Source organism: Myzus persicae, unplaced genomic scaffold, assembly GCF_001856785.1.
Source record: "Myzus persicae strain clone G006 unplaced genomic scaffold, MPER_G0061.0, whole genome shotgun sequence".
NCBI lineage: Eukaryota > Metazoa > Arthropoda > Insecta > Hemiptera > Aphididae > Myzus > Myzus persicae.
Genome location: NW_019102724.1, coordinates 12376 through 37750, shown reverse-complemented (window position 1 = coordinate 37750; position 25375 = coordinate 12376). Strand labels below are relative to the sequence as shown.

Below are 25375 nucleotides of genomic sequence, written 5' to 3'. Positions count from 1 at the left end.
TATGAAGGAAAATCGCTGATAGTAATTATAATTTAAACATTCGAAATCTCCGCCGAATACGCACTGCATATAGGTTCACGCACAATTATAAGCCCGGTTAACGACTCCTGCTGTATTGACGGCAATATTTCCCGCGTAATGGAATCGTAGCCAGCGTACACTAAATCAGTTATGTGCCGTCCAGAATAATATTATAATGGAATTAAATTTTCCGACGGGATCCCGAAACGTCAAACGCGCGTATCTCGCACCAGTTATCGAACATTGACGGATAAGCCTACGACCCCTCGTCCAGTGATTATCAGCCCCCCCCCTTACACAGCCGCCGCCCGATTGTCTGAAAGGGTGAAACTGCGGTGTCCGGTCGAACGATCGTGGCTGGGGAGGGGTGTTGGCGGAAATGACCTCTCCTCTATATCATCATCGCGTGGAGCACGCATGCGCAGTATGAGCTGCAATAATATAACATAAATTATCATAATAATATGTGAGCGCATCGTGGAGCAATGAACGTCATTATATCATATTATATTGTGTATTTGAAGTAAAAGTCGTCACCGTCCCCACCGCATACCAAAACCCCTTCCGTTTCGAAAAAGTTCACTACCCCCGCTGTCGTATTGCGCATATTATGCGTATATATACACCGTAAAAATATTTAAATATTATATTATATATATATATAATATGACGTGTGAAAAATTAAGTTTGATGTGCACACGCGCACACAAAGGTGTCGGTTAATCCTTTATACTTTGGGTCGTCCCGAGAACGGGGAAGGGATGATGTGACGGTGGTGGTGGTGCCGGCGTCGGTGGCGGTGGCTGTGGTGGTGGTGGTTTTAACGCAAAAATCCGTGGGCCGTATAAAACGAATATTAATTAAAACCGGATTCCGTGTTTTGAAAACGAGGACGGCGCCGCCGACAAAAGAGACGCTGCAGTGTATATATAAGTGTATATAGCCTGTGCATATATATGTATTATAAATGCGTATATATATACGGACCGTTGTGTTTGGAAAACGACCATTAATCCGTCGCCGCCACCGCTCGTACAGGGCTCGCGTTTCCCACAAGGCGTTATTAATATTCATTTAGTGTCAAGATTTCACTCGCATCGCCTCCACGCCACTATATATACATATTTATATACCTCCACTGCCACCGCCAATGATTTTACCACCCTTCGACGCCGGCGTCGTCGCCCCGAAAACCGTATATTATAAAACATCGTCGTCATTAACCCTCCTCCGCACTCACTCATATATACCAGCTAATATGCGCATATATATAAATTTATATACGTCGTCTCGTTATTATTATGATTTTTATTTTTTTTGGCCTTCAAACGCCGCCGTCACCGCCGTGGCCGCTCTCTTATAAATTATAATAACTAATAAGTAATAACATACAATAATCGTACGATATAGTAATATAGATACGCGTACGGTACACTGTATAATATAATATCAAATAGTCTGCGTTTTTTTTTTGTCTGCGGACAACTGCTGAATATTCGTGTTTGTTTGAAAACAGTGTTAGTATATTACCTAATCGTTTCGAAAACCATTGGCTTGAAGAGGAGAAGACAACAGTCGAGGTCGACGCCTTACAAACAAAAAATTTAATTAATCGTACAAATGTATAATAAAATCATTTTTTGCTTACGTATGTATCTTAATATAATACAATAAATCCGCAATGTCGCTTAATTTCTACTGACTGTCCTCTACAAAATGTCCTATAAATATGTCTATAAAAACAATTGTACGACGTGCGTCCAACGTTTTGTTTTTTTTTGCTTTTACGATTTTTGATATAAATTTTTTAATGCTGTACCATGTACGTTTTGAATATTAATAATTACTATAGTAAAATGACATTCCGTAAGACTGTTTGTGTGTGTTTGTTTTATAAAATGAGTGCGAAGGGAGACGCGACGAGACTATTCCTATACTGGCTGATTCGCCAACCATGCTCAATGCTCACCCCACTTATATTCGAATTCCTATTTAAGGACTCGTTAAAGCTCTTTAAAGCACTCGTTTAAGTTTCGATTTATATGTTCATCAATATTTTTTACTGAACAGCTGTTTACATTGAAAAGGGGAGGTATTCATTTGAAAAAAATAGAAACTATTGTATCATTCGGTCCCAAACGATATAACAAAATTATTAAATATAACATAGGGACCTTAAGTGTATGTACTAAAAAATTACAAAAACCGGGATCCGAGTAAATGCATAATTAAAGGAAAAATTGTGGGTGAGCTTGGCTGGTGAATCGCCCAGTATAATGTATTATATTATACACACTCCCCTCGCATATTACGCTGTCAATTATTAAATTAAAACAACAAATTCGGCCCGCCTTGGGCTTTTTAAATGAATATTAAACGAGTGGAAATTAAAAAAAAACACCGCGTCTTGTGTTCCGCCCACAATAACGCTCGAGCGCGCTCGCACACACAAACACACACACAACATGTATAATGTATATACATTGCAAAGTTGAGTTGCAAATACATATATACCAATATATATATATATATATATATATTATATATACATGAAGTGGCATCTCGTCTTTGTCGCGTATTCCTATCGGTGTTCGCAACGATGTTTACGTTTAATATATTATATTATATAGGCTGCGTACCGTGTATATTGTGTACATATAATATTATGTTTTCAATTCGTTTGCGCGAAAGACGCGATTATAATACCTCGTTCGTCGAGGAATTTCGTCATCGAGACCGCCTTCGTCGCCGTTATTATTATATTATTTCCTCGACTTTTACTTTTGAGATGATTATTGTGTCGAGTGTGTTGACACGTGTTCGAGCGCGGCGGCACCGTGTGTAGGTAGGTAGTTCTACTGAGATCCCTCCACCCCTTCCAAACGTTATATAATACGTATATATATATAGGCACATGTATAAGTATAACACGGAAATATAATACGCAATTATACTCACATACAAAACCACTTGATGCCCCAACTCCCTGCAGCCCTCGGTATCGACGCCGTGGCGTTTTTTCGGCGAGGGTGAATGTGGTGGTGTAAACTAAGTTTTATGGTAAACGCACGGGTAAATATTTAATCATTAAATTGCTTTGAAAATTATGAAGAAAAAAAGATGTCGAATATTTTTTAAGTGGAAACTTTAATATAATATATATTTATTTATATTTATATTCACACCCATGTTCGTATGAATAGCGAAAAAAGTTATTTGGTTTAGCATATTATGTATTAGTGTTTATATTTATAGAACACGCCATATATATATATATGTAAGCAAGTATAGGTATATACTTTTTTGCAGCGAATAATTAATAATTAAATCGTTTTTAAAATGCTTGCTACGTACTATGTATGTCGCGTAATTGTGAGGGTTGTGAATTTGTAGCTATTTCTTGCTGAACAAAGCTTGAATCGCTTATTATACTGTTATAATAATAAAGTTAATTTTAAAACTTTTATTTTGTATTTTATAGCGTTTTGACCCTAAGATAAAATAATTGAAATGACCTTTATACTGTTTTGTATTTTTGTTATTTGGTCATTCGAATTTTTCTTTGTAAATATCGAAAATATGGATGTGAGTGTATAAGCGTATACTTAACGTTGATTTTTTTTTTTGTAAATAAAATAAATTAATAATTTTTCGTAAAATTAGTTAATTTTAAAATCTTTTAATTATTGTTTAGTTTTAGTAATTTTAGACTTATTTTTTTAATTTTTCATGCCATAAAAGACGTTTTTAAAATTTCAAACATTGAATTCTGGTATTCTACATTCCACTTGTATTTATTGGTTATACATTATATTAAAAGACCGACTGCCCTATGTAAGAAATATAACTATTATGAGTTACGACTATCTTTGGTTTCGGTTTAAGCTCGTAATATGTACACAAATGTCTATTATCTATTTAATAATGTTCTATAACATTTTTTTATCAAAAGAGTAATGATTGCTTAAAAGAAAACCTGTTTCAGAACCAAATACCTATAGTAAAATACCAATACCCAAGTCGGAATATAATTCTTGATACGCTTCACATCTAAAATGTTAATAAGTTAATACACAATAAAATATTTTATAAATCGTTTTTTATTTACTTTTCGAGAAGGTACTGCCAATAATATTACTGTCGCACACTTGAGTTATCGATTTTTTATTAATTGTGTAATTATTATCCGTTAAAAAATAGAGCAATTAATTTTTACTTGAAAAGATTATGCACTTAAATCTGATACCGATAATTCTATGGAAATTAAAAACAAATTGCTCTCGTTTATTTATTTTTTTTCTTCCTTCGGATCCTATAGAGAGAAACTTGTTGTTATTAAATTTTGAAAATAATTGGGTTAGAACGTAGTAATGCTCGTTTTTTAATGAATGGTTTTTGTCATAATTTAAGTAAATATTGTCAGTAAAATTGAAAAGTTTTTACATAAAACATTTATAATAGAATTTCGAGAGCACCACCGCGTAGAAAGGATGGAAAAAACTTATAGGTACCTACGCACGGTATATATAATATATTCGTGGTTTTCGACAAACAAAAAATTTCGAATAAAATCGAATTATAATATATTGTATTACGGTGTACAAAGCAAAAATTTAATTAAGACCTTACGGTATCGTATAGAAACGCTCGGACCTTATATACCTATATATTTTTATTATTTAATACGACAACGTATTTAGCGAAAGCAGTCCCAGTTTTTTTTGTGCGACGACAACGCAGCTCATAAAAATAACGACTGGAGTCGGTTTTTTTCGGAAAAAAGTTTTTAACAATCCTTTTGTGGTATACCTGTGTACCGAAGGAAACGGAAAAAACCCAATTAAACGTTTTACAAATTGGCTCCATAAATCACGTCGGTCTTGTATACCTACATTATAATATACGAAGTCTTCTGCAGCGAACATTACGACGCGCCGTCATCGTCGTATAGTCCTTTCCTCGAGGGACGCCATCATGATCTCTCACAAAAGTGTACTCCGTTAACCGATCGCGTGCATGTGTATATTATATAGTCGCTTTATGTCGTCGAACAATCTTCATATTTCAATAAAAGATCGAAGGGTGGATGGCGGTGCGAACGAAGGGGGAAATCCTAAAGTCTCCGCCGCCGCCCGGGGACGAGGGAAGTACATCAGCAATATTGGCTCTCGGTAATCCGCTGGCTATATATGTATATGGAGGTGGTATTATTATTATTTTTTTTTTAAAGGTAATACACATCCATATATACGTGCTATACGGAGACTACGCGTTTTTTCACCAAAAGAATTTCGTACTCTTCTATATTACGGCTGCTGCCTGCGCTTACGCTTAAAAAAAAACACTCAAACGATCAATTCTGTCTGTCGAAAATACGACGTACTCTCGATGCCGATAATATTATGCTATACATATATACCTATACTGACGAAACTATAAAATCTAATCGCATTAAAACGCTGTACGTGAACACATAATATTATATATTGTTTTATTCGTCGCATTCGGTATTATGTTATTATTTTTAAATACCGAATTTTCTTTTCGCGTCATAACCGCGTATATTTTGTGTAGATGTGCGTCAGGTGCCCGCTCTGTACCTGCCACATGCAACATGCCGCGAGTTTCGCGTGCTCTGTCCGCTAAATAACAATAATGATAATACATCATAATAATGTAAAAACAACAACGACATGATTTATCACATCGAAACCGCATTAAATAATGATATCGTCGTATATGTACACTAGCTGTACAGAGTACACGTCGCGGGTGAAAAAAATAAAATAATTTCCGTGTGTGGTTATCCGCGCATCGTCGTACATCCGTGTGCGTGTTGCATTAAAACGCAATTATTATTATTATTGTTATGTACGTATCGGTGGTACTTGTACGCAGTTTTTGTTGATTATACTAAAAGCATTGCTTGGTTTCAATCCGTCTTGTTTGATGTAAAAAATGTACATCGATGATTAGTGACGATCATACATGTATATTACCTATAAATTTATCGCGCCCTCCCTCTCCCTTAGCCCCCCCCCCTCTCCCGCCAATCATGGCGTGGGTGACTTGTCCCCGCGACACGGCTGTGGCACGTACGCCTACCTATTACGAGCGCGCTTGATTAATGTTCGATGTAGTTACATTACATAATGGCAATCACTCGTCGTAAATGCTGCGTCCCCGTTTTCAATCTCGCGTTTAACGCGCATGTGACTTCCGAAAATAATTGAGAAAAATATCGTGAGGACTCCGATTATATTTGCGCGTATTCCTCTGTAAAACATAAATTTATTTTTAATTTTTTCTGTCTGTTTTCATAGTAAGTCGCGCGTATTTTGTATACAGCGGTGTGCAGGTCACTGACTCGATATTCCAGTTGATCGACCTGTCATCGATTTTATAGTTTTTTATCGTACATATTAATCTGTGTCGCGGCGTTGGAATAGAATTAAATAAATAAGGCACTCGTCATTATAAATGCGATGTTAAAAGTAAATCCCCCTCGCGATACGCGGTGCGACGACTAATGGCAGTAATGGATATACTAGACATGAACAGACGCTGATGTTTGGCAGGCGGTAAATGTCCAATGTCCATATGTATATAATATTGTACCGATATTGGTACCTATAGTCGAAGTACCTACGGACCGAACGATGGTGCGTTTCTCTCTCGTTTCACCTATCCGACAACTTCATCCCTCCGACGCATATCTAGACGTGGTCAGTCGTTCCCGGTTGGCGGGAGATAACATTATGTATGTATGTATATGTATAATGTATATATATTATTGTTTATTATAATATTATATAGTATATACTATGGCTGTACATACCGATCGTAGATATTAATGCATATTTTATGTAGGTATGTATAATAATATGTATATGGCTAGCTTTACAGGCGCGCCGTACGATGGCTATAACGGGGGGGGGGGGACCTTATTATACGTATAAATATACCCGCACCGGATCCGAGGTTACATCTTACGGATCTGTTATATAGAAAAGTCCGCTCCGTGCCGCTCGTCCGTGTAATATTGTAGCAGCGGCGAACAGGTAGACCCGCCGGCCGCTGTATATATATATATATCGTCGATAGTAATAATGTACTCGAGCATACATATTATAACGTTCTCTGCGGAGTTATTTTTCGACTGGGCACGTACCGTTTGATGCATTTCTATATACTCGAAAAGGTCGGTCGGTACCCCGTTACCCGCACACCCCGCAACCCCCACCCAAAAAAACACGTCGGGAAAAATCGCACGTTTATAATATATACACCACGCTTATACCTCGGGGTCTTCGGCGTAGGCGTCCGCGGGGTATTATTCGCGCGCGCGGTAATGGATTAGTTTACGATACCGCGTTATAACCTCAAAGGGCCCTGTGGTGGCGGCGGCGGCGGAGGTGGCGTCCGGATATCCGGAGTCGTGCAGGACGGCGGGAGAAGTGCTGCTACGGTGGTATATGGTATCGCGGGACCGAGACGGCGATGTCCGGGGAGGTGGTGGAAGTAGGGGCGGCTGCCGTGCAGCGTGAGCCCGTTTTCGCGGGGAGTGTATATAATTGATGAATGAAAGTTGGCAGATTAAAACTTTGGTGCGTGGCGGAAGCGATCGGCATTCGGGGACTGTAAAACGTAATTAGATTCGCAAAAATAAAAACAGAAGAAAACAATAAATAAGACTTACCGGAAATCTATTGCTGCCCGTCTCCAGCGGCGGGTCTCGTCGTCGTGTATATGGCGTGGCGTTCCTATATGGCCATATATAATGCTGGGAATGTATACATATAATATTATACATAATATACATATATATGTATATGTTATCCGCCATCGTCGTTTGTTCTATAGGTACGTTTTAGTTCCTGCTGGTGGGGAATATTATACATAAACATACGACTGAAAATTACCATATGACGCTAGACCACTATTGTTGTGGTATGGGCTAAATGTTTAAATGTTATATTATTGAACTAAGAAATTTAAAAAAAAATTTTATTTTTAATCTATCGAAATCAATTTTTTTTTAATGACAAAGAGTCGCTTTTATTTCGCCCTATATAAATATACACAGTGTGGCGAGTGATTGTTCCGTGTATGGGATGCCTTCAATAAATCTATAACGAATTCCTGTAATGCTAAACGAATTTTGACCATCTTGCCAACGAAGAACACGGCATCATCCGTATTGCGTTATTGTATTTTATTTTGGTCAAACATCACGGAAAGTCCAACAATTTCGGGTCAGTTTTCCTAAAAGTTTTTTGTTTATAGAACAGAGTAATAGAAAGGAACAATATTTACCTATTGTCTTTTACTCTTATGAAGGAGTTTCGAGTAAACCAGAATGTGCCGGTTTTAATCACGTAACCTAACCTAACCATCGATGTGTTATATGGTACCTATCTAATTTATTAATATATAACGCACGAGGTTATCACGTCTGAATCTTGATAGGTATTGAAAAAGTTCTGAATCGAACCCGGAACATCCGTATATATATATAAGTGTATCCGTTTCATAACTGATTAAACACTCTGTATACACACAACAGCAACAGTTTTTCTGCAGTCGTACCCTTCAATAAACACAACGATTTATTGGAATATATATTATGGCTCGTTGTGACCTTTTGGCATTTTTTTCTTTCCAAGTAACTGTATTATGTAGGTATTTTGTATACATTATGAAATTTATTCAATCGTGTAGATACCCGTGCACTGCACATACACAATGGCCAAGCTTTTAATAATAATAATAATACAGCTGTAACGTAGACGTGTTTAATGTACTAGGTTTGCATCGGTAAATTGCGACTTCAGAATTTTATCTAGATATTACCATCACGAAAAAAAATCTAAAAATAGAAATCTAAATATTAGAAAAAAACGTATCCAGTTAATTTATTTATCCATTGCGTAATATCCGTTCGCTTCCATATCATAATATTCACTAGTTTTCTGCGAATAAAAATGAAAAATAAACACAATATCGTATTATAATATACAATACAATGTTTCGTTTTCCGTCTTCACCGAACGCGCGGGAAATTCGTTCAATTTCGTACTTATAAAGCATAAATAATAGGTACGCACCTCTCCGTTGTACCCTACGCTCTTGTACGTATACATGTAGACGGAAATCGGGTCTTCGAAAATATTGTTTTTCGTTCGGAAATATAGCTGAGCCGTACTAATTGCAAGTATAGACTGCGTATAGTGGTTGGTACGTATACCTACCGCTGTTAACGACGGAGCGACCGGGCTAATTGTGAGGGTCGGTCGTCACCCCCCCCCCCCCCCACCAGAATCCCGATACACGAGAGTAATCCGCCGGTGCATAATGTATAATATACAACATACGCACGCGATAATAATATACAGTCGCAGCTCCTTATGTATGATTCAACAGAGACCATATTTTATTCACTAAATACGTAATGAGTAATTTCGAATGGATGCGTCTTCTTCGCATATACATGCATATTTGGTGTGTACACGCGTATCCCCGTAGGTATGTTCTATGAGTGTATATATATACATGTATAATATTATTATAATATGTATAACGTTATTTAGTCACGGGATGAGAGGGTGCTGTGTACGCGCCGAGCACCTACCTAATACCATAGCTCGTCCGTAAGTACGCCGCGTATCGCATCGTTAGGGGTGAGTGCATGGTTCGGGTAGGCAGCTGGTGTACACGGTGTCGTTTTATACGACCATATATCTATATGGAGTATATACACATGTATATATGTAGGCGATAGAGAGTCCCTTTATACGCGAGAGCGTTAGAATTACGCAGGTCCCGACCACATACACTTACTCGTAGGTACCTCTCTCTCTCTCTCCATATATATATATATGTATACTCAGCTTTGCGAGAACCAGAAGATTGACCCCGCTCGTATTAAACGGGCCCTCGACATTAATTTCAGCGCGAAATACAATTATATTATACATATATATATATATATATATATATATATATATATATTATAATACGTGTATATGTCGTCGGTTTCAAAGGCTGCGCCTAGCCCGTGTTATATATATAAATCGGCAATGTAGGTACATATAAAGCGAGAGTCTCCGCCGCTTAATAATTATGTATAATATGATATTATATGCGTTGTATGAGGATCGTGGAAAACGTCGGTAAATCGCTTAATATTTATACACACGGGTCACGGGCAAAAACCCTATCTGCAGGTATTCAAAACACGGGGAGAGGGCGTCCTCGCATTGGCAGCTTTCGTTACTCGGTGTAGCCGAGTTGAACCCGAACTCGAGAGGAATTCGAACATGGGGAAATGGATGAGTGGACTTTGAGAAACGTCGAGAAATACATGAGCATTTATATAGACCGCTGCGCTGTCCGTCGACCATTGCGATTATAATATTATATTTTATTTTAACAAGTAGGTAGGTAGGTACCACCAGTATAATAATAATAAATATAATACTACTTATTTCGGCGACCACCCATTGTCGTTTTGGGATTATTATGAAGATTCTCCGCTCGTAAATAACATTGGTGTAGCTTATAATGAGTTCGTTGGATTTCATCTTTCGGATAAAACTCGAGTGCCCCTTCGCAGTGAATCGAAAAATCGAACGCTGTGCTTAGTGCTATTTAAACCTTTTATTTATTCATTATTTTTTATTACTAAACGGTACTTTTTGCGAAATTGCTAGGTATGCTCTGTGTTCGAAATTCTAATAGCCACTCCATCAAAAAACTTCAAAAGACTTCTGACCCGTCCGACGGTTATTATCCCGTTTGCATTTTCTATTTTCCACAGCTTTGCGATAATCGTCGTAGACGCATATGAACGTTTCATAAGTTTTCGATTTTTGAGAAAATATAATTTATAATTTATACGCGTCTGTGATAAGTTTTTAGGGTAAAAATTAATTTTATGAAATTATTTTATGCCGTAAATGTTTGAACAAAAGTTAGTTAAAATGTAGATTAGTGTGGTGCAGCAAGAGTATTACCATAAAGTATATAGTGCAGGTTATTTTAGTTTTTTTTTTTATTATTATTCTTTGAACGAAACTCTCCTCAGCTCTATAGTTAATGGTTACTTGATTTTTTTTTTTTGTAACAAATTGAAATGTATAATCAATGTAGACTATTGTGTTTAATATTTGTATTGTATACACTATAAACTGTATATAATATGTATATATGTACCTACGTATTAATATCGTGTTTTAAGGGCTGTATACACTGTACACCCTCACGACCCTGTTACAGTGGATATATTTCGTTTTATTATACAAGATGATTGCTGTTGTTGAGTTTTTTTTTTACCTCAAACATTGGTAATTTATATTCATACCGGTAAATTGAAAATCAAAAATGTTACGAAACGCGTATCGATCATTGCGCGTACACAATATACATATATTGGTACCTACTTTATTTGTATAATAATATCGTTCGCTGTTACGCGCATAAACGCCTGAAGTGTATTTTCACTGCAGTAGACAAATTACATTTCCCCGGAAAAGAATAATATGTTTGTATGTGTGTTTGTTAAATAAGTTTCCAGAAACAAAAAAGTAAGCAGGTATATCAAAATAACGTCAGAGTTACAAGTCAAAAAATTATGCGGTTAAATGTCCGGAACAATATTACATAATAATGTTCCTAATACCTCGCTTCGTGCGTACCTACCATTTTATATAGCGTCTACTCCACAGTGTATAAAGAAATAAACTTCATTCAAAATATTTTGGTAAAAAAATTATAATATTTGTATTTGTCGTTTGGGCGCAACGGAAAGTCAGTCAATTCGTAATGGAAGTTGAAAGAAATTTGATAATGAAAACAAAATAATAGTTCAAATACGTCATAATGTAAAATTTTTTTTATTCCCCGTGTAGAAATAACTAATTTTCAAATTGTTTGCGAACTCATTTGTGAGTAGTTATTTTTTTGGCATTCAACTTAATAATGAAAATTGCAAACATTCCATGTAAAAAAAGGAACTACTACCTTATACACGCGCGTTGTGGGTATAACTACATAAATTAATTTATCATATAATTTACTTATAATATTACCATTTTATTATAGCGATGTAAAAAAAAACTCGGTCGGGGTGGAAAAAAACAGTTTTACCGGTATTTTCGTTAATTCGTATAATTGCGGCTGTCTGTGGGTGTGCGGGCGGCAGGTAGGAGCAATAACTTATATAAGAAAACGTCGCGAATACAACGGTGGCGGGGGTAGTAGTTGAAGGGATTAGTGACGCAAAGACTAAATAAAATTGAACAATTTTGAATGCATATTTATTATATTATCTGAATGCTGCACGTGGTACTAATAGACGTGCATATTATAATACAGTCGCCGACATAGGTACTATACAATATAACAACAAAATAATGTGTTTTTTTATTTTCGCAGATATTTTCGCGTTACGGAAAAGTGCTGAAAATCGTGACGTTTACCAAAAACAGTGAGTACTTACAACTGCATAATACACTTAAATATATAAATATATTATTATATAACATGTATATAACAATAATGTCGTTTACCGGACAAACACATCTGTGCGCGTAATTTGCATATATATTATTATTATGAAGATAATATATAGGTAAGACGAGGCAACCCTATTTTTGCGAAAACTTGAACGATTTTTTTATCGTACATGTAAGTACATAAGCTGTATTTTTTTGCACCCCGTTCGCGAGGACATTTTTATTCTAAAACATTAGTTCTCTAGGTAAAAAAGGGCACAAGTATACCAAATTCGTCGCCTATGATATAAAATAAGAACTCGTACTTTTAAAGTGACTTCGTTTTTTCTTCCGGTAATTATATAGGTACTTACGATAAGTACATAAAATCGATCGGCAATATGGACATTATTAGGAAAGGGAAAAATCGCATTGTTGCCAGGACATACATATAGCAGGTTAGGCGATCGCGGAACTGCAAAATGTGTTTTCCGGGAGGACACGCGTTATTTATCTCGTCCCGGCGATCTATCAACGCCGACTCGCGAATGCGTGCGTGCCTTTGAGAATAATCCTTTTCTCCGGAAAACAATATAATACGAGCACGGTTTCATCATATCAAGAAGTTTGCGTTCGGTCCCGCGGACAATTAATCATATCTTCATTTTGTTCTCGCCCTCTGCGCGGCAGCAGCAGCAGCAGCAGCAGCAGGAGTGGGTATTATATTATATACAGTGTTGTCGTCGTACATTAATTAACGTTGTGCGCTATATACGTACTACCTAACACTACCGATCTAACCCCTCCCCCCTCAGCCTCAACGTCTCCGGAGAGGGGGATATTTTCTTTTCAAAAAAAAAAAACAAAAAAAAAACGAAAAATGACCGTTTTTAAATATTTTTTATTTTTTACGTACCTATATATATTGTTTCATTGTGTGCGCGTAGAAAAAAAGAAACGTTTAGCGCTTTAGTATTTTCCTGCTCAAACTTTTCCGCCTGCGCACCATGTATAATATATACTGCAGCACTCGAAACAATGCTGGCATCTCTTTTGTCAACGTCTCCGTCGCAGTTTTTCCATTAATTTCGCGCGCGGCTTATTATCACGTGGAATTAAACGCGCGCCCGTGTGTGTATGAGAGTGCGTGCACTCCGACCTGTGCATAACGATCTGTAAATATATTTTTCCACCGTCTCCTTGTTTACAGATTCGTTCCAAGTTCTGATCCAGTATCCCGACGTGGTCACCGCACAATCCGCTAAACTGGTAAGTGTTCGACGGTAGTCGATTTAAATGCACCACGTACGAGTGTAATATTATGATAATGTGATAAACTGTGTTGTACTAATTGAATATGAATACAAAATTGAAAAGAAAACGTTCAATACTAAACCGAACGTATGCCCGTATTTTTTTTTTTAAACCATGTCTGACACAGTCATTGGACGGACAAAATCTGTTCCATACAGGCCATTTGTTTGATCTGTCGCATTTGAACAACGTAAGTTCAGGACCACACGTGTACTTTTACAACCAACACGTGCGCGTGTATGTGTGTCTGTGTTTTTTACTTTATACTATAATATACATACTATTATAATATTATACACTCCTCGGTACTACATATAGGTGCTCCCACACCGTCTTTTAGTGTTTCCGGGCGACGATATTTAATGCAATTACTAATTATATAATATGCAACTATTATATACCTATATATACTCTTCAACCTCTTCAATCTCCTCTACTTCTCCTCGCCGAGCCACTTTTTATAAAATCGTAATTTTATTTAGCTCTCAGCTAGTGCTCGTCACCCATATAATATATATAACGCACATCTCTGGCACCGGCAATCGTTGATTAAACGCATTGTTTCCGTTTATTTTATACTTTTTTTTGTACTTTCTTTCATTCTCTCGTTCTTTTCACACCCCGTGAATAATTAAATTCGTTTAAAAAGCGTCTGATTTATTCGCTAGTCGTCGCCGTCTTCTTAATAGGGGGCGAGTTACGTGCTGTCCGAGCCGCCGCCGGGTAATTGGATAATTCGTTTTCTCGCTTTAATTTTTTACCATCGACTGCTACGCCAGACGTACTTACCTAAGATTTATATACGCTTATTATAGAGAAATTCCTCTTCATGACCTAGATCGTTCATCTTTAGAACGATGTCTATGTTTTAATATTTGAAACCATGATCGTGAAAAATCCACAGTTCCACTATCTGGGAGTGGAAGCTACGTTAATTACCACTGCTTTATATATATATGATGTAGACGCGGAGTGTATCTAAACGTTTTATTATATTTTTTATAATTTCTCTTTTAATTCTCCTTTATAGATTATTGGAATTGTTATGGTTAAGTGTAGTACAACCATTATGCATCTGTATACTGATAGTACGTCTTAGTGTCTCACCGTGTTTGTGACCATCGAAATAAATTATTCTTATTAAAAACACCTACATATTATAACATTTTTAATGTTCAGTTATTTAAATTCGTATTCTTAAATTATTCTCCTCGTCTACTTGAACTCGACACGAAACAATTTCAAGCTATCACTTTACATTACATAAAGCTGATTCGTCGATGGTGGCGCTTAAACGTCGAATTGTTCATTTCTGATGTATTAAACAAATTTTTAAACGGTTATATTATAGGTACTATAAGATTAGCTCGGTGAGACACGGTATATGAATGACATTCTATGTACTTGTGTCGTGTGCTATCTACCTAATTACGTGTAATCTATCAGCCCATCAACGACGGTTCCTACAAGAACCGTGGTTTAGAATTGTATACATAAACATCCTTGTGAATTCAAAGGAAATACCGAAAAATTACTCACAGTCTGTAATAGAATATGGACAACAGTTTTAATATAGTAAACAATAAACATGCTAGAGTAGGTATGACATTTTAATGTCGTTTTTATATGTGATAGATCGCGTACGACACTACAATGTACAGCTAGTATAAACATATTATACTTTCTATTTAATGAATTGTATGCCTAATATCAATTCATCGTTACTAATTATACATTGTTTTTGTTCGGGTTTTCCGAAATCTCGACGCATTACAGTCTCTGGACGGCCAAAACATTTACACATCTTGCTGCAAACTGCGCATCGAGTACTCGAAATTGTCCAGCCTGAACGTGAAATACAACAACGACAAGTCTCGGGACTACACCAACCCGACGCTGCCCAACGGTGACAACACGGTAATGGAAACGCTGGCGGCGCTCGGTGTGGACTCGGTGGCTGGTAACCAGCTGCTGCCACACCAGCTCAGTCTATTGCTGTCCGGCGTGCCAAGTGCCGCTGCTGGACTTCCGCAGGCCCGTCGGCAATTGACTACCGGCGCCGACCATAGCCGACTCGCAGGTTCGTACCTACCCTTCCGTAACCTCGATAGCATAATGCTATTCGATGTGCCACAATGTAACGTAGGGTTTTTATCCAACTGCGCTTCACCCTTTTTCGTGCTCGAATCATAAACGTATTTGAGTAAATAGTAATTGGACATTTTTTTTTTTAAATAAAGATTGCAACTTATCTGGTGGATTCAACGATCGGTCATTTAAATTGTTCTTAAAGATTTTATTGCATGTGTACATCTCCCTGATATACTCGGAGTCCTCATTTTGGAACTTCAGAGTTTTTATGGCATTTGAAAAGACGTTGCGTAATTACACCGATAATGATTTTAATTTCTAGCATAAAGATGGAAATTGTCTATTATATTCCCTTGGATAATAGATATTAAACCAAATTAATTTCATTTTACCTACATTTCGGCAACTCGAAAAATGTGGTTTATGAAGCCGCGTGCCATTGTATTCGTTCGGGGAGTGCAATGAGCTCGTGATGTCAACGCATATATAATATAAACGAGAAACGTCATTCGTCCCTCCCTCGTCGATTCGAGCTTACGAGAATTCTAAAAGCATTCTCGAGCACTATCGAGGACATGTAATTATCAATAGAATATTATGACGCGCGTCATATTATGTATTCATGTGTATATTATATAACACGCGTCATATTATACATGTTTGTATATAATATATATATATATAGGATTTGATATAGGTATACAAACATGCCGATCCCGATCACGATGCTTATGAATAGTTTACTCTACGCGCTTATAATGTTTGTTTTAACTCTTTAAGTGATTAAAACTAAATCGTTTTTATTTATATTTTTTGTTTTATTTTTCGGTGGATTTTTCCGCTCAGGTACTCGACATTTCATCCACTCCGACGCGAAGGATTTACGTCACTGCGTTAATATAGGTACATATATACTTACCTGATATCTCTACTTACATAGTACTATTATCATACGCGCACATACATACCGCATGCGTACAATCATGGACGTGATTTAAATACACGAATTCGTGATTGTGGTTGAACCACTCCCCACAGTTCACTCGAAGGTGCCACTTCGTGTCTGGAAACCCACACATTGTATAAAATATTTTATAATATTGATTTCATTTTCATTATCAATTTCAATCTAGCCTTTTTTCGAACACACGCTTGCACTCCCTCCCCACTAGAATTCCGGAGTACTCCAATAACGTGTGTGTACGGTCGATCGGAGACGAAACTATATTGATGTAGTCAAAAATTCAAAACGTTATATTTTATCAATTTTTACGTTCCATAACATCGCTATAAATTTATTGGAACGCGTGCTGCACGCATACCTATACCGCGTGCGCGTAATTAATAACGGAAACGCTGCACTCGCACACATATACGTATGTATGTAATATGTATGTATTGTAGAGATACATATTATGTACGCGAATTCGGACTGCCGAATAACTCGAATTTTTCCGGTGTTATTGTTTGAACGGAATTTATGAGTATCGTTATTCGCGGTCCGGAATTCGCTGCAAGATATTATTTGCACCCAACAAAACATTTCCCGACGTACGCTCCCACAAATTCGTTTTTGATGTACCCGCGGTGCGTTTCTAGTAATAAGGTCCCCGGACTCGGTGTACAGTAATGCGTGCAGACTCCAGGAATGTTCACCGGACGATTAAAAAAAAAAGTTCAAACATAAACCTATACTGAGAAAAACCTCGGGAGTAAAAAAAAAACATAAACTGGTAAAGAACACAATTAGAACATCGCCTATACCTATCTCGACTATGTACAGTCTGTCAGTCTATATAATAATGTTATACTCGCTGTTCTCGTCGTCTTGGTCTTTCCATGTTATAATTGTCACTCGTCATCGTATATAAATATATATTTGTTTCGTACACGTCGATGTGTTTAGTTCAAAATCGTACATATAGTATTATTATTAATAACAACACGTTTTATTCATATTAAGAGGACGCTACCCATGCATAAATATTGTCTCCGTTTTACACACGTTCGACATACAACTTTTGCCTTCACTAGTTTCAATAATAGTGCGCTGTTAGTTTTGATATAAGAGTGAATTGACCTATAAATCTTAGGTAAGAACAATATCTATGCTTAAGCGTCTGCGGATTTTTGGATATTTTAATTTTCAAGCGAGATATGAGCATTTTTGATTTGTGTTATTTCACATACTTGTATCTTACTCGAAAATAAAAATATTGAAAATCCGCCGACGCTTAAGCATAAATAATGTTCTTACCTAAAACTTTGGTTGTAGGTAAATTTACTCTAAATGTACTCTTATATCAAAATTAACGGCACACTATTTAAACTAGAGAAGGAAAATTTGGTATGTCATAAGTTGGTAAGACGGAGACAACAAACGTGTGGGCAACATCCTCTTAAGTAATTGTTTACAATTTTACTTTTTTAACTTAACTGAATAATCGATCATTTCAATGTAAGTCAACAACATGTCGACAACGGATTCGAAAAGCCATCAATTGCCAAGCTATTATATAATTGTAGGACTTAGACTCGAAGAAAATTAAATTACGATACAATAGAATATTTTAACAACTATAAGTTGGTTTGGTAGATCAACTACGATTTATTACTATACATACATAGTTTAGTAATAAGTACCTAAGTATATAACTGCAACTGTTGCTGCCTCGAGCAACGGCCGAGTTCTCGTATCGAAAACTTTGATTTTGACTTTCCTTCGTTTACAGGCAGTCCGGGTATGCTGACTCCATCGTTCAACGCCGTCCACGGGCTCGCTTCACCGCTAGCCACGTCATATGCCAACTCACCCGTCACTAGCATGCCGCTCGGATTCACCCTACCCGGTGGTTCGTTGGCGGCTGGCACGCTCAGACTCCCTGGCCAGATGACCGGTCAGACATGTGTGCTGTTGGTCAGCAACCTAAATGAAGAGGTGACAGAAACTATTCCGCGCCTAGACGCGATACAAATACAATATTTATCACCATTATAATAATAATAATTATTATTATTATACTACACATGTGTCCTGATAATGATGATGATGATGATAATAATAATAACATCGTCGAGAAATATTACTTGGTCGCGATCGTGTGGTATCATTCACCCAACAGTAACCTTCCACGGTGGGTGTGATTTCCCCGCTGCTAAGTCTCAACAGTATAACAATGACGTGTGTTCACTGGAGAAAATCACTGTTATCATATCCTCAGTTTCCTCAAACCATCCTCACCCAGCCATAACCAAACACCATCCGCCATCTACACCCCACACACTTTATATGTTTTCATCATCATCTTATTATTATTATTATTTGTGTTTTAATTTTATTCATATTCTATACATAAATATTTATACCATCATTATTGTTCAACTGTGATACTCAAAGAATTCTGTTTTTCTGATTTTTTTTGTTTTTGGCTTTCCCTAACGGTGATGCTACTACTACTACTACTACTACTACTACTACTGCTGCTACTGAAACAAATATATATATATATGTATACAAAATCTGTCTCTGTCTAACTCTGCTGCCACCGGACACACACCTTTTAACTCTTTCTACGAAAAAATATACAAAATTAAAAAACTTATCGCTTCGTAGATGGTCACGCCAGACGCTATTTTCACTTTGTTTGGTAGGTGCATTTATACTTAACTTATACTGTTATATTTATTTTCGTTTTATATTTATAATAATATACGTAATAATTGTATTTTTATATCTTATAAAGTTTTTTTTATATACCTTCAGGCAGATGGAAGCATGTTTTTTGTTAATTTACATGTATTATGATCTAGATGTATACCATAAATCATTACTATTACTTCCAACTGCCTTCTTTTATTTTATTTTGTCATTAAACAATACATCGTATAGATACTCTTATTTAAAATGAATATTTTTGTTTTTAGTACACTTAATATTTTCTTCTTTTGATAACAGACAAATTGCATGGTTCCCTTTTTTAACATTTCATTTAATTTTTTTTAAATTGAAATTATGTTTTTTTTTAAATACATTTTTTACACCTTTTTTATTATCATATTGGTCTCGTTTTATATCGTTTTTTTTCCTGAACAATTTTTCTTTTGTGCCTCATTTAGGTGTTTACGGAGACGTGTTGCGTGTGAAGATCTTGTACAACAAAAAGGACGGTGCTCTGGTACAAATGGCTGAGCCACATCAAGCCCATCTGGGTGAGTCTTTAGAATATATTGTAATAATTATACGGTTTTTTCAACGATGACTTTTTTGTTTCGCCCCCTCACTACCACTATACAAACATTAGCCATGCTTCATTTGGACAAAGTTCGTTTGTACGGCAAGTATATACGAGTGATGCAATCCAAGTACCAGACTGTTCAGCTGCCCAAAGAAGGACAGCCTGACTCGGGACTGACAAAAGATTACACCTCGTCGCCGTTACACCGATTCAAGAAACCGGGATCCAAAAACTACCAGAACATTTATCCACCATCGTCCACTCTCCACTTGTCCAACATACCGTGAGCGTTTTAATAGCCAACCGAACCCCCTTAACGCGTTTTCTAATTCACCATTTTTATTTTACAGAACGACACTATCGGAAGACTTCTTGAAGACGGCATTCGAAAACAACACTTTTACCGTCAAAGACTTCAAGTTCTTCCCGTTAGTATATATTTTATATTTGTATTTATTACTTTTTTTTCGTCTTCCGCTCGTTTGATTTTTAACCGAACGGCTTTGTATATTTCAGTAAAGACCGCAAAATGGCACTTATTCAAATGGAATCCTTGGAGGAAGCCGTAGCCGCACTTATCGTAAGCACAATAAGCACATATTATATCAACACACTTATAGTTCTCAAATTCATAATATAGTATATTAGTTATTCATATATTACGCAGTGCCTATCTACTAAGTCTCCGAATCCTAAAAAAAAATGTAATATTTTCAAATCTAGTGATTTTTCCTAAATAATTGGGGGAATAAATTTTAAGTGGACATGACCTAACTGCATTTTAGACGAAACCGATTACTTATTAATTATTTGTATTACGATATTATCTTTCAACGAATTGATACATACAGTTTTTAAATAATAATCATAACCAGGACTCGCGGATTCGTCGAAATAAGTGACGATCATTTATCACGGACATTAATGGTATCGTGTGCCTGATTTCTGTTTTTTTAATTTGTAGAAGATGCACAATTATCGGCTCAGTGAACAAAACCACCTGCGTGTCTCGTTTTCAAAGTCCAACATCCAACCGGACACGCTGACACCCAACTAGGCACCTCTTACCCTACGCTTTAGAATTACTGGACAGTGTTGCCAAACTACGCGACAGTCAATGATCTGTACGAACACGACTGTGTTTTGCAAGTACTTTTAATTATAATATTATTGTTTCATATTTTAAATTTATTCGTAAACAGTATTATTTTTTTTAATATTATTATTCTTTATATTATAATTATTATACTCTGATTTTTTTTACGCGATTAACTTTTAATTGTTTCTATATTTACTTTTTTCTCCTGGCGTATTATTTTCGCATATATATATATAGTGTTTACATGTTGATGATTTTTTTCCATCATTCCTCTAAGTGTCTTTATACTTGTGTATTATTTAATTTATATCTGTATATCATATGTGTATTATTTAAGAAGACCAATGTAATGTCTAGGTCGTATAAAATATTTATTGAATATGAAAAAAACAAATATTATTTAGTAGTAGAATTGTCACCAAAGGATGCGAGGAAAACGTGTAACATGATATCGCACTAAATTGTATGTATTTGTGAAACAATTAGTATTTTTTTTTATTATTATTATGATTTTAATTTATAATTTATACTATTTTTTATTCTACTATTATATATGATTATGTTTATTTTTAGATAAAACAAACAGTTTCATTTTTTTTTTATACACGAGCAATTTCTATTATGATTTGTTAAGATGAATAAACTGTTTATTTTTTATTTTTATTTTTTATTTTCCGGTATAACGGATGTCAGCTCGGTCGTCTCGGCTGAATGGATTATCATGATCCGACATAATATAGGTATGATTTTCGTTATTCGTTATTTTTTTATTTACACGGTAATCGATACATTAAATATTAATCGATTATCCGTCGCGGCGCTTGTTTTATTCGACCGAGGAACGAGATATCCGTCGTTTTATGTTCGAAAAAATACTGATTTTATTCCTCTCGTTAATAATTTCATTATTATTTTCCTCGTTTCGTTTGTGCTTTATATTAATTAATTTTTTTTTTTCTAAATTATTATTGCACTGAAAAGAAGTGGACATATCGGAACTCATCGATCACAATCAATTCTGTATCATAGCCAATATTATATACCTTCTAAATCTTAATTGTTAAGTTTTTTTTTTCAACTGAGTTAAAATTTTGTCAGAGTATTATTATGTATATGTAACGATATTGATATTTAATACTAAATATTAGCATTAGTAGTGGTCGGGTAAATGTTTATTTAATTCGTTTTTATGTTTTTTTTTGAAACTATAACGTGTAGTTATATCGTTATACTATAATATAATTGTAAGGTATAAAAATAATATTATTCTTAAGCGCATAATGTGTAGTGAAACGCGTTAGCGCGTGATTAATAGCAATTATTTTTAAGGATGAATGCCAATGTGACAATCAAAATTCTAAACGACGAATACGCCATCACACGTAACGTCTGCAACTGTTCTTAAAAAAATTAACAGGCGCACGCAGTCCTCGACGATATCGGTCCTTTCGTGATATCAGGTAACTGGTGTGATATCGAGTTGCGGTAGGTAATAAAAACCAAAGTTGCAGTCCAGAAGTTGCTATTTATATTTGTATTATATTTCCGAATTGCGGTATTAAAAATTTGAAAAATTAAATAAAAATATGATAATTGATAGGATACTAGAAAAACATTGAATTTGCATTTTTTTGTAACTAATTGATTTGTTTTATTAGCTATACATCCAATATTTTATGCAGATATGTTATTACTGTTAAATCGTTATTCTGCAATTCTCTTGTATTTGAAGTCATTTATTATACAATTTAACAATGTTTTTATGGCATTTTACTAAATCGGAATAAAAATAAATTGTATTTTATTAATATTTTTACAAATTTGTCGTTCTTGAAAACCGGTGGTCTTCGCCGAGTGTATTATTTTGCATTACAATTCGCATTAATGCAACACAGAACATTTAACCCATTTTTAAACGACGATACTGTCTAAATTTAAAATTATTTAATAAAATAAACTTGGCATAACCTTAAAACTATAATGCAACTACGACTGCAACTTGGATAAGCGCTAATCAGATAAGAAAAGAGTTACGAATACGGACAATCATATAAGATTCAACCACCAATTTTATTAGGACCGCAATTCGTTCATCGCAATCGAAAGTCAAACAAATTGCATATAACACCCTTTCCTACGTAATATTGTCATTTATTCGAGAGAACGTTTAATAATATGTGATCAGCTGATATTATAACAACTCTTCTGAGGTCCGCCGTGCGCCTGGTCTTGAAATTTCATTTTTCACGAAAACATTGTAAACTTATATATTATGATAATTATTATTATTATTATTATTATTATTATTGTTGTTGTTAACTTAGACTTACCTACTGATGATGTCCTCGACTCGTTATCGAATTTGTTATCTAATCGACGACAGCCGTTTTCGTCCTACCCATGTCAATTCGTGCGCCGACTAAGCGTTACCTGCAATAATTTTAAAATAATTTATTTAGACATTATTATTATAATATTGTGATTAGTATAATATAATAATATGTACTCACAACAATCATATATAGCTAATTAATGCTAATATTAACTAGGACAATCGTTTGTCGCGGCCGTTTAGACCGCCGACACACTTAGATGTATTTTATTAACGAGTGAAAAAAAAATATTATTATTATCATTATTAAATTGTCCCTTTGTCGTTCACCCCTTACCGACCCCAAAACCACGTACCTACTATTACATTATCATTGTATCCGCGTTGGTAGTTATTTTAAAATAATATGTAAAAAAAAAAACCAAAACATTTATTATTTTTTTTTTTTTTATAATCGTTTAGATGTATATTATTATTACTATTAATTATAAAGTATATAAGGTCATATTCTAGATATGATTTCTTTTTTTCTGTGTCACTTAACGTATGAAAATTACGCGTAGGAATTTTCTTCGAAACGTAACCTACAATTAATATCGAAGCACACACATCGTCGTCGTCGTCGTCTCTCTTCGCACTTCGACTGCGATATCATTTTGTCATATTTATATATTATTGTGTATAGGCACACGCATAGATCTTATTATTGTATTATGTATAATATAGCTTTCGGTTTTTTTATCCGTACGTCTGTGTGCGCATGCGTCTTCACGCTCGAGTACTGTGTGATAATTAGTGCGTGTTTTCGTGTTTTTCCGTTTGGCATTTTTAAATCGCCATTATTTTGTTTTTGGTCGCGTCGTCCTCTTTTATCGCAGCTCAGTGTGTGAGCGGAGTGTGCTTTTTGGGTTTGGCCCCCCCCCTCGATTTGGTTGTGAAACCCTTTCCCATACTCACTCACGGGTAGAGGAATGGGGTGTATACATACTGCTGGCCTATACTTTTCTCTTCTCGGAACGTGATCGAAAATTCGAGGGGACCCTTTCTGCGTTCAATCGATGTTTAAAAAAAAAATTATTTATTTTGTATTACGATGGTCCGTTCGTCCTAAATTCTGCTCCCGAAACCACCGCTGAATGTCGAACTCTATGTTTTCTATAATAATCATCGTTTTTCGACTATACGAGGCGTAAGTACCGAGCTAAAAGTCAACGATAACGCGTATAGCTAATATTATGACGACATTATAATGCGGTAAATGAAATTCGTTCTTTTAAAACAAACTATTATACCTACATATGTATTTATGTTTCCAAAACTGTGGAAATCCTAGTATCGAATACGATGTAAAGATTATAGAAACGAAATAGTATTATGTGTGCGTGCCATTAAATCCGATTTCTCAGCCTACCGCAAATGCCGTCGCCGCATCCGTCTCGTGTCCACTGCAACAATATTTATTCGTCGTCAGTTTATCGCCAGCACACTCCGCACACGCACACCACCACCCTCGTCGGATTTGCGTTTTCTGAATATCGGCGAGTGCCCAAAATCCGGACAACCCGACGGACCTTCGATAATTATTTTATAATTTATTACGCGCAATGCGCATCGATTGTGACAACGACGACACCCGATCGCGATCGACAGACGTGCAGGAAAAAATTACCCATCATGTCGTATTATTGTATTATCTGTAGGTAGTAGCCGTTTTAATATATTATATTTTTTTTTTTTTTAACAAGTTAACTCTCGACAATCATACGGGGTGTATAAACAATCACTAGTG

At 35.7% G+C, this 25375-nt stretch overlaps 1 protein-coding gene across 11 annotated transcripts in view; it reads left to right on the top strand.

The window, feature by feature from the left end:
• Nucleotides 1-21911, top strand: part of LOC111033023 (polypyrimidine tract-binding protein 2) — a 181438-nt gene extending 159527 nt beyond the window's left edge. For 8 of the 11 annotated variants that reach the window (XM_022313568.1, XM_022313566.1, XM_022313575.1 and 5 more), the window contains 12 exons: nucleotides 12457-12508; nucleotides 13726-13784; nucleotides 13957-14019; nucleotides 15606-15909; nucleotides 16767-16823; nucleotides 18653-18858; nucleotides 19534-19567; nucleotides 20037-20129; nucleotides 20222-20438; nucleotides 20506-20583; nucleotides 20672-20735; nucleotides 21120-21911. In XM_022313568.1, the coding sequence (XP_022169260.1) occupies nucleotides 12457-12508; nucleotides 13726-13784; nucleotides 13957-14019; nucleotides 15606-15909; nucleotides 16767-16823; nucleotides 18653-18858; nucleotides 19534-19567; nucleotides 20037-20129; nucleotides 20222-20438; nucleotides 20506-20583; nucleotides 20672-20735; nucleotides 21120-21212 (1320 nt within the window). In that variant the 3' untranslated portion in view covers nucleotides 21213-21911. The remainder of the gene's footprint in view (nucleotides 1-12456; nucleotides 12509-13725; nucleotides 13785-13956; nucleotides 14020-15605; nucleotides 15910-16766; nucleotides 16824-18652; nucleotides 18859-19533; nucleotides 19568-20036; nucleotides 20130-20221; nucleotides 20439-20505; nucleotides 20584-20671; nucleotides 20736-21119) is intronic. The other 3 variants (XM_022313573.1, XM_022313572.1, XM_022313576.1) reach the window with 3 other exon arrangements.
• The last annotated feature ends 3464 nt before the right edge of the window (nucleotides 21912-25375 follow it).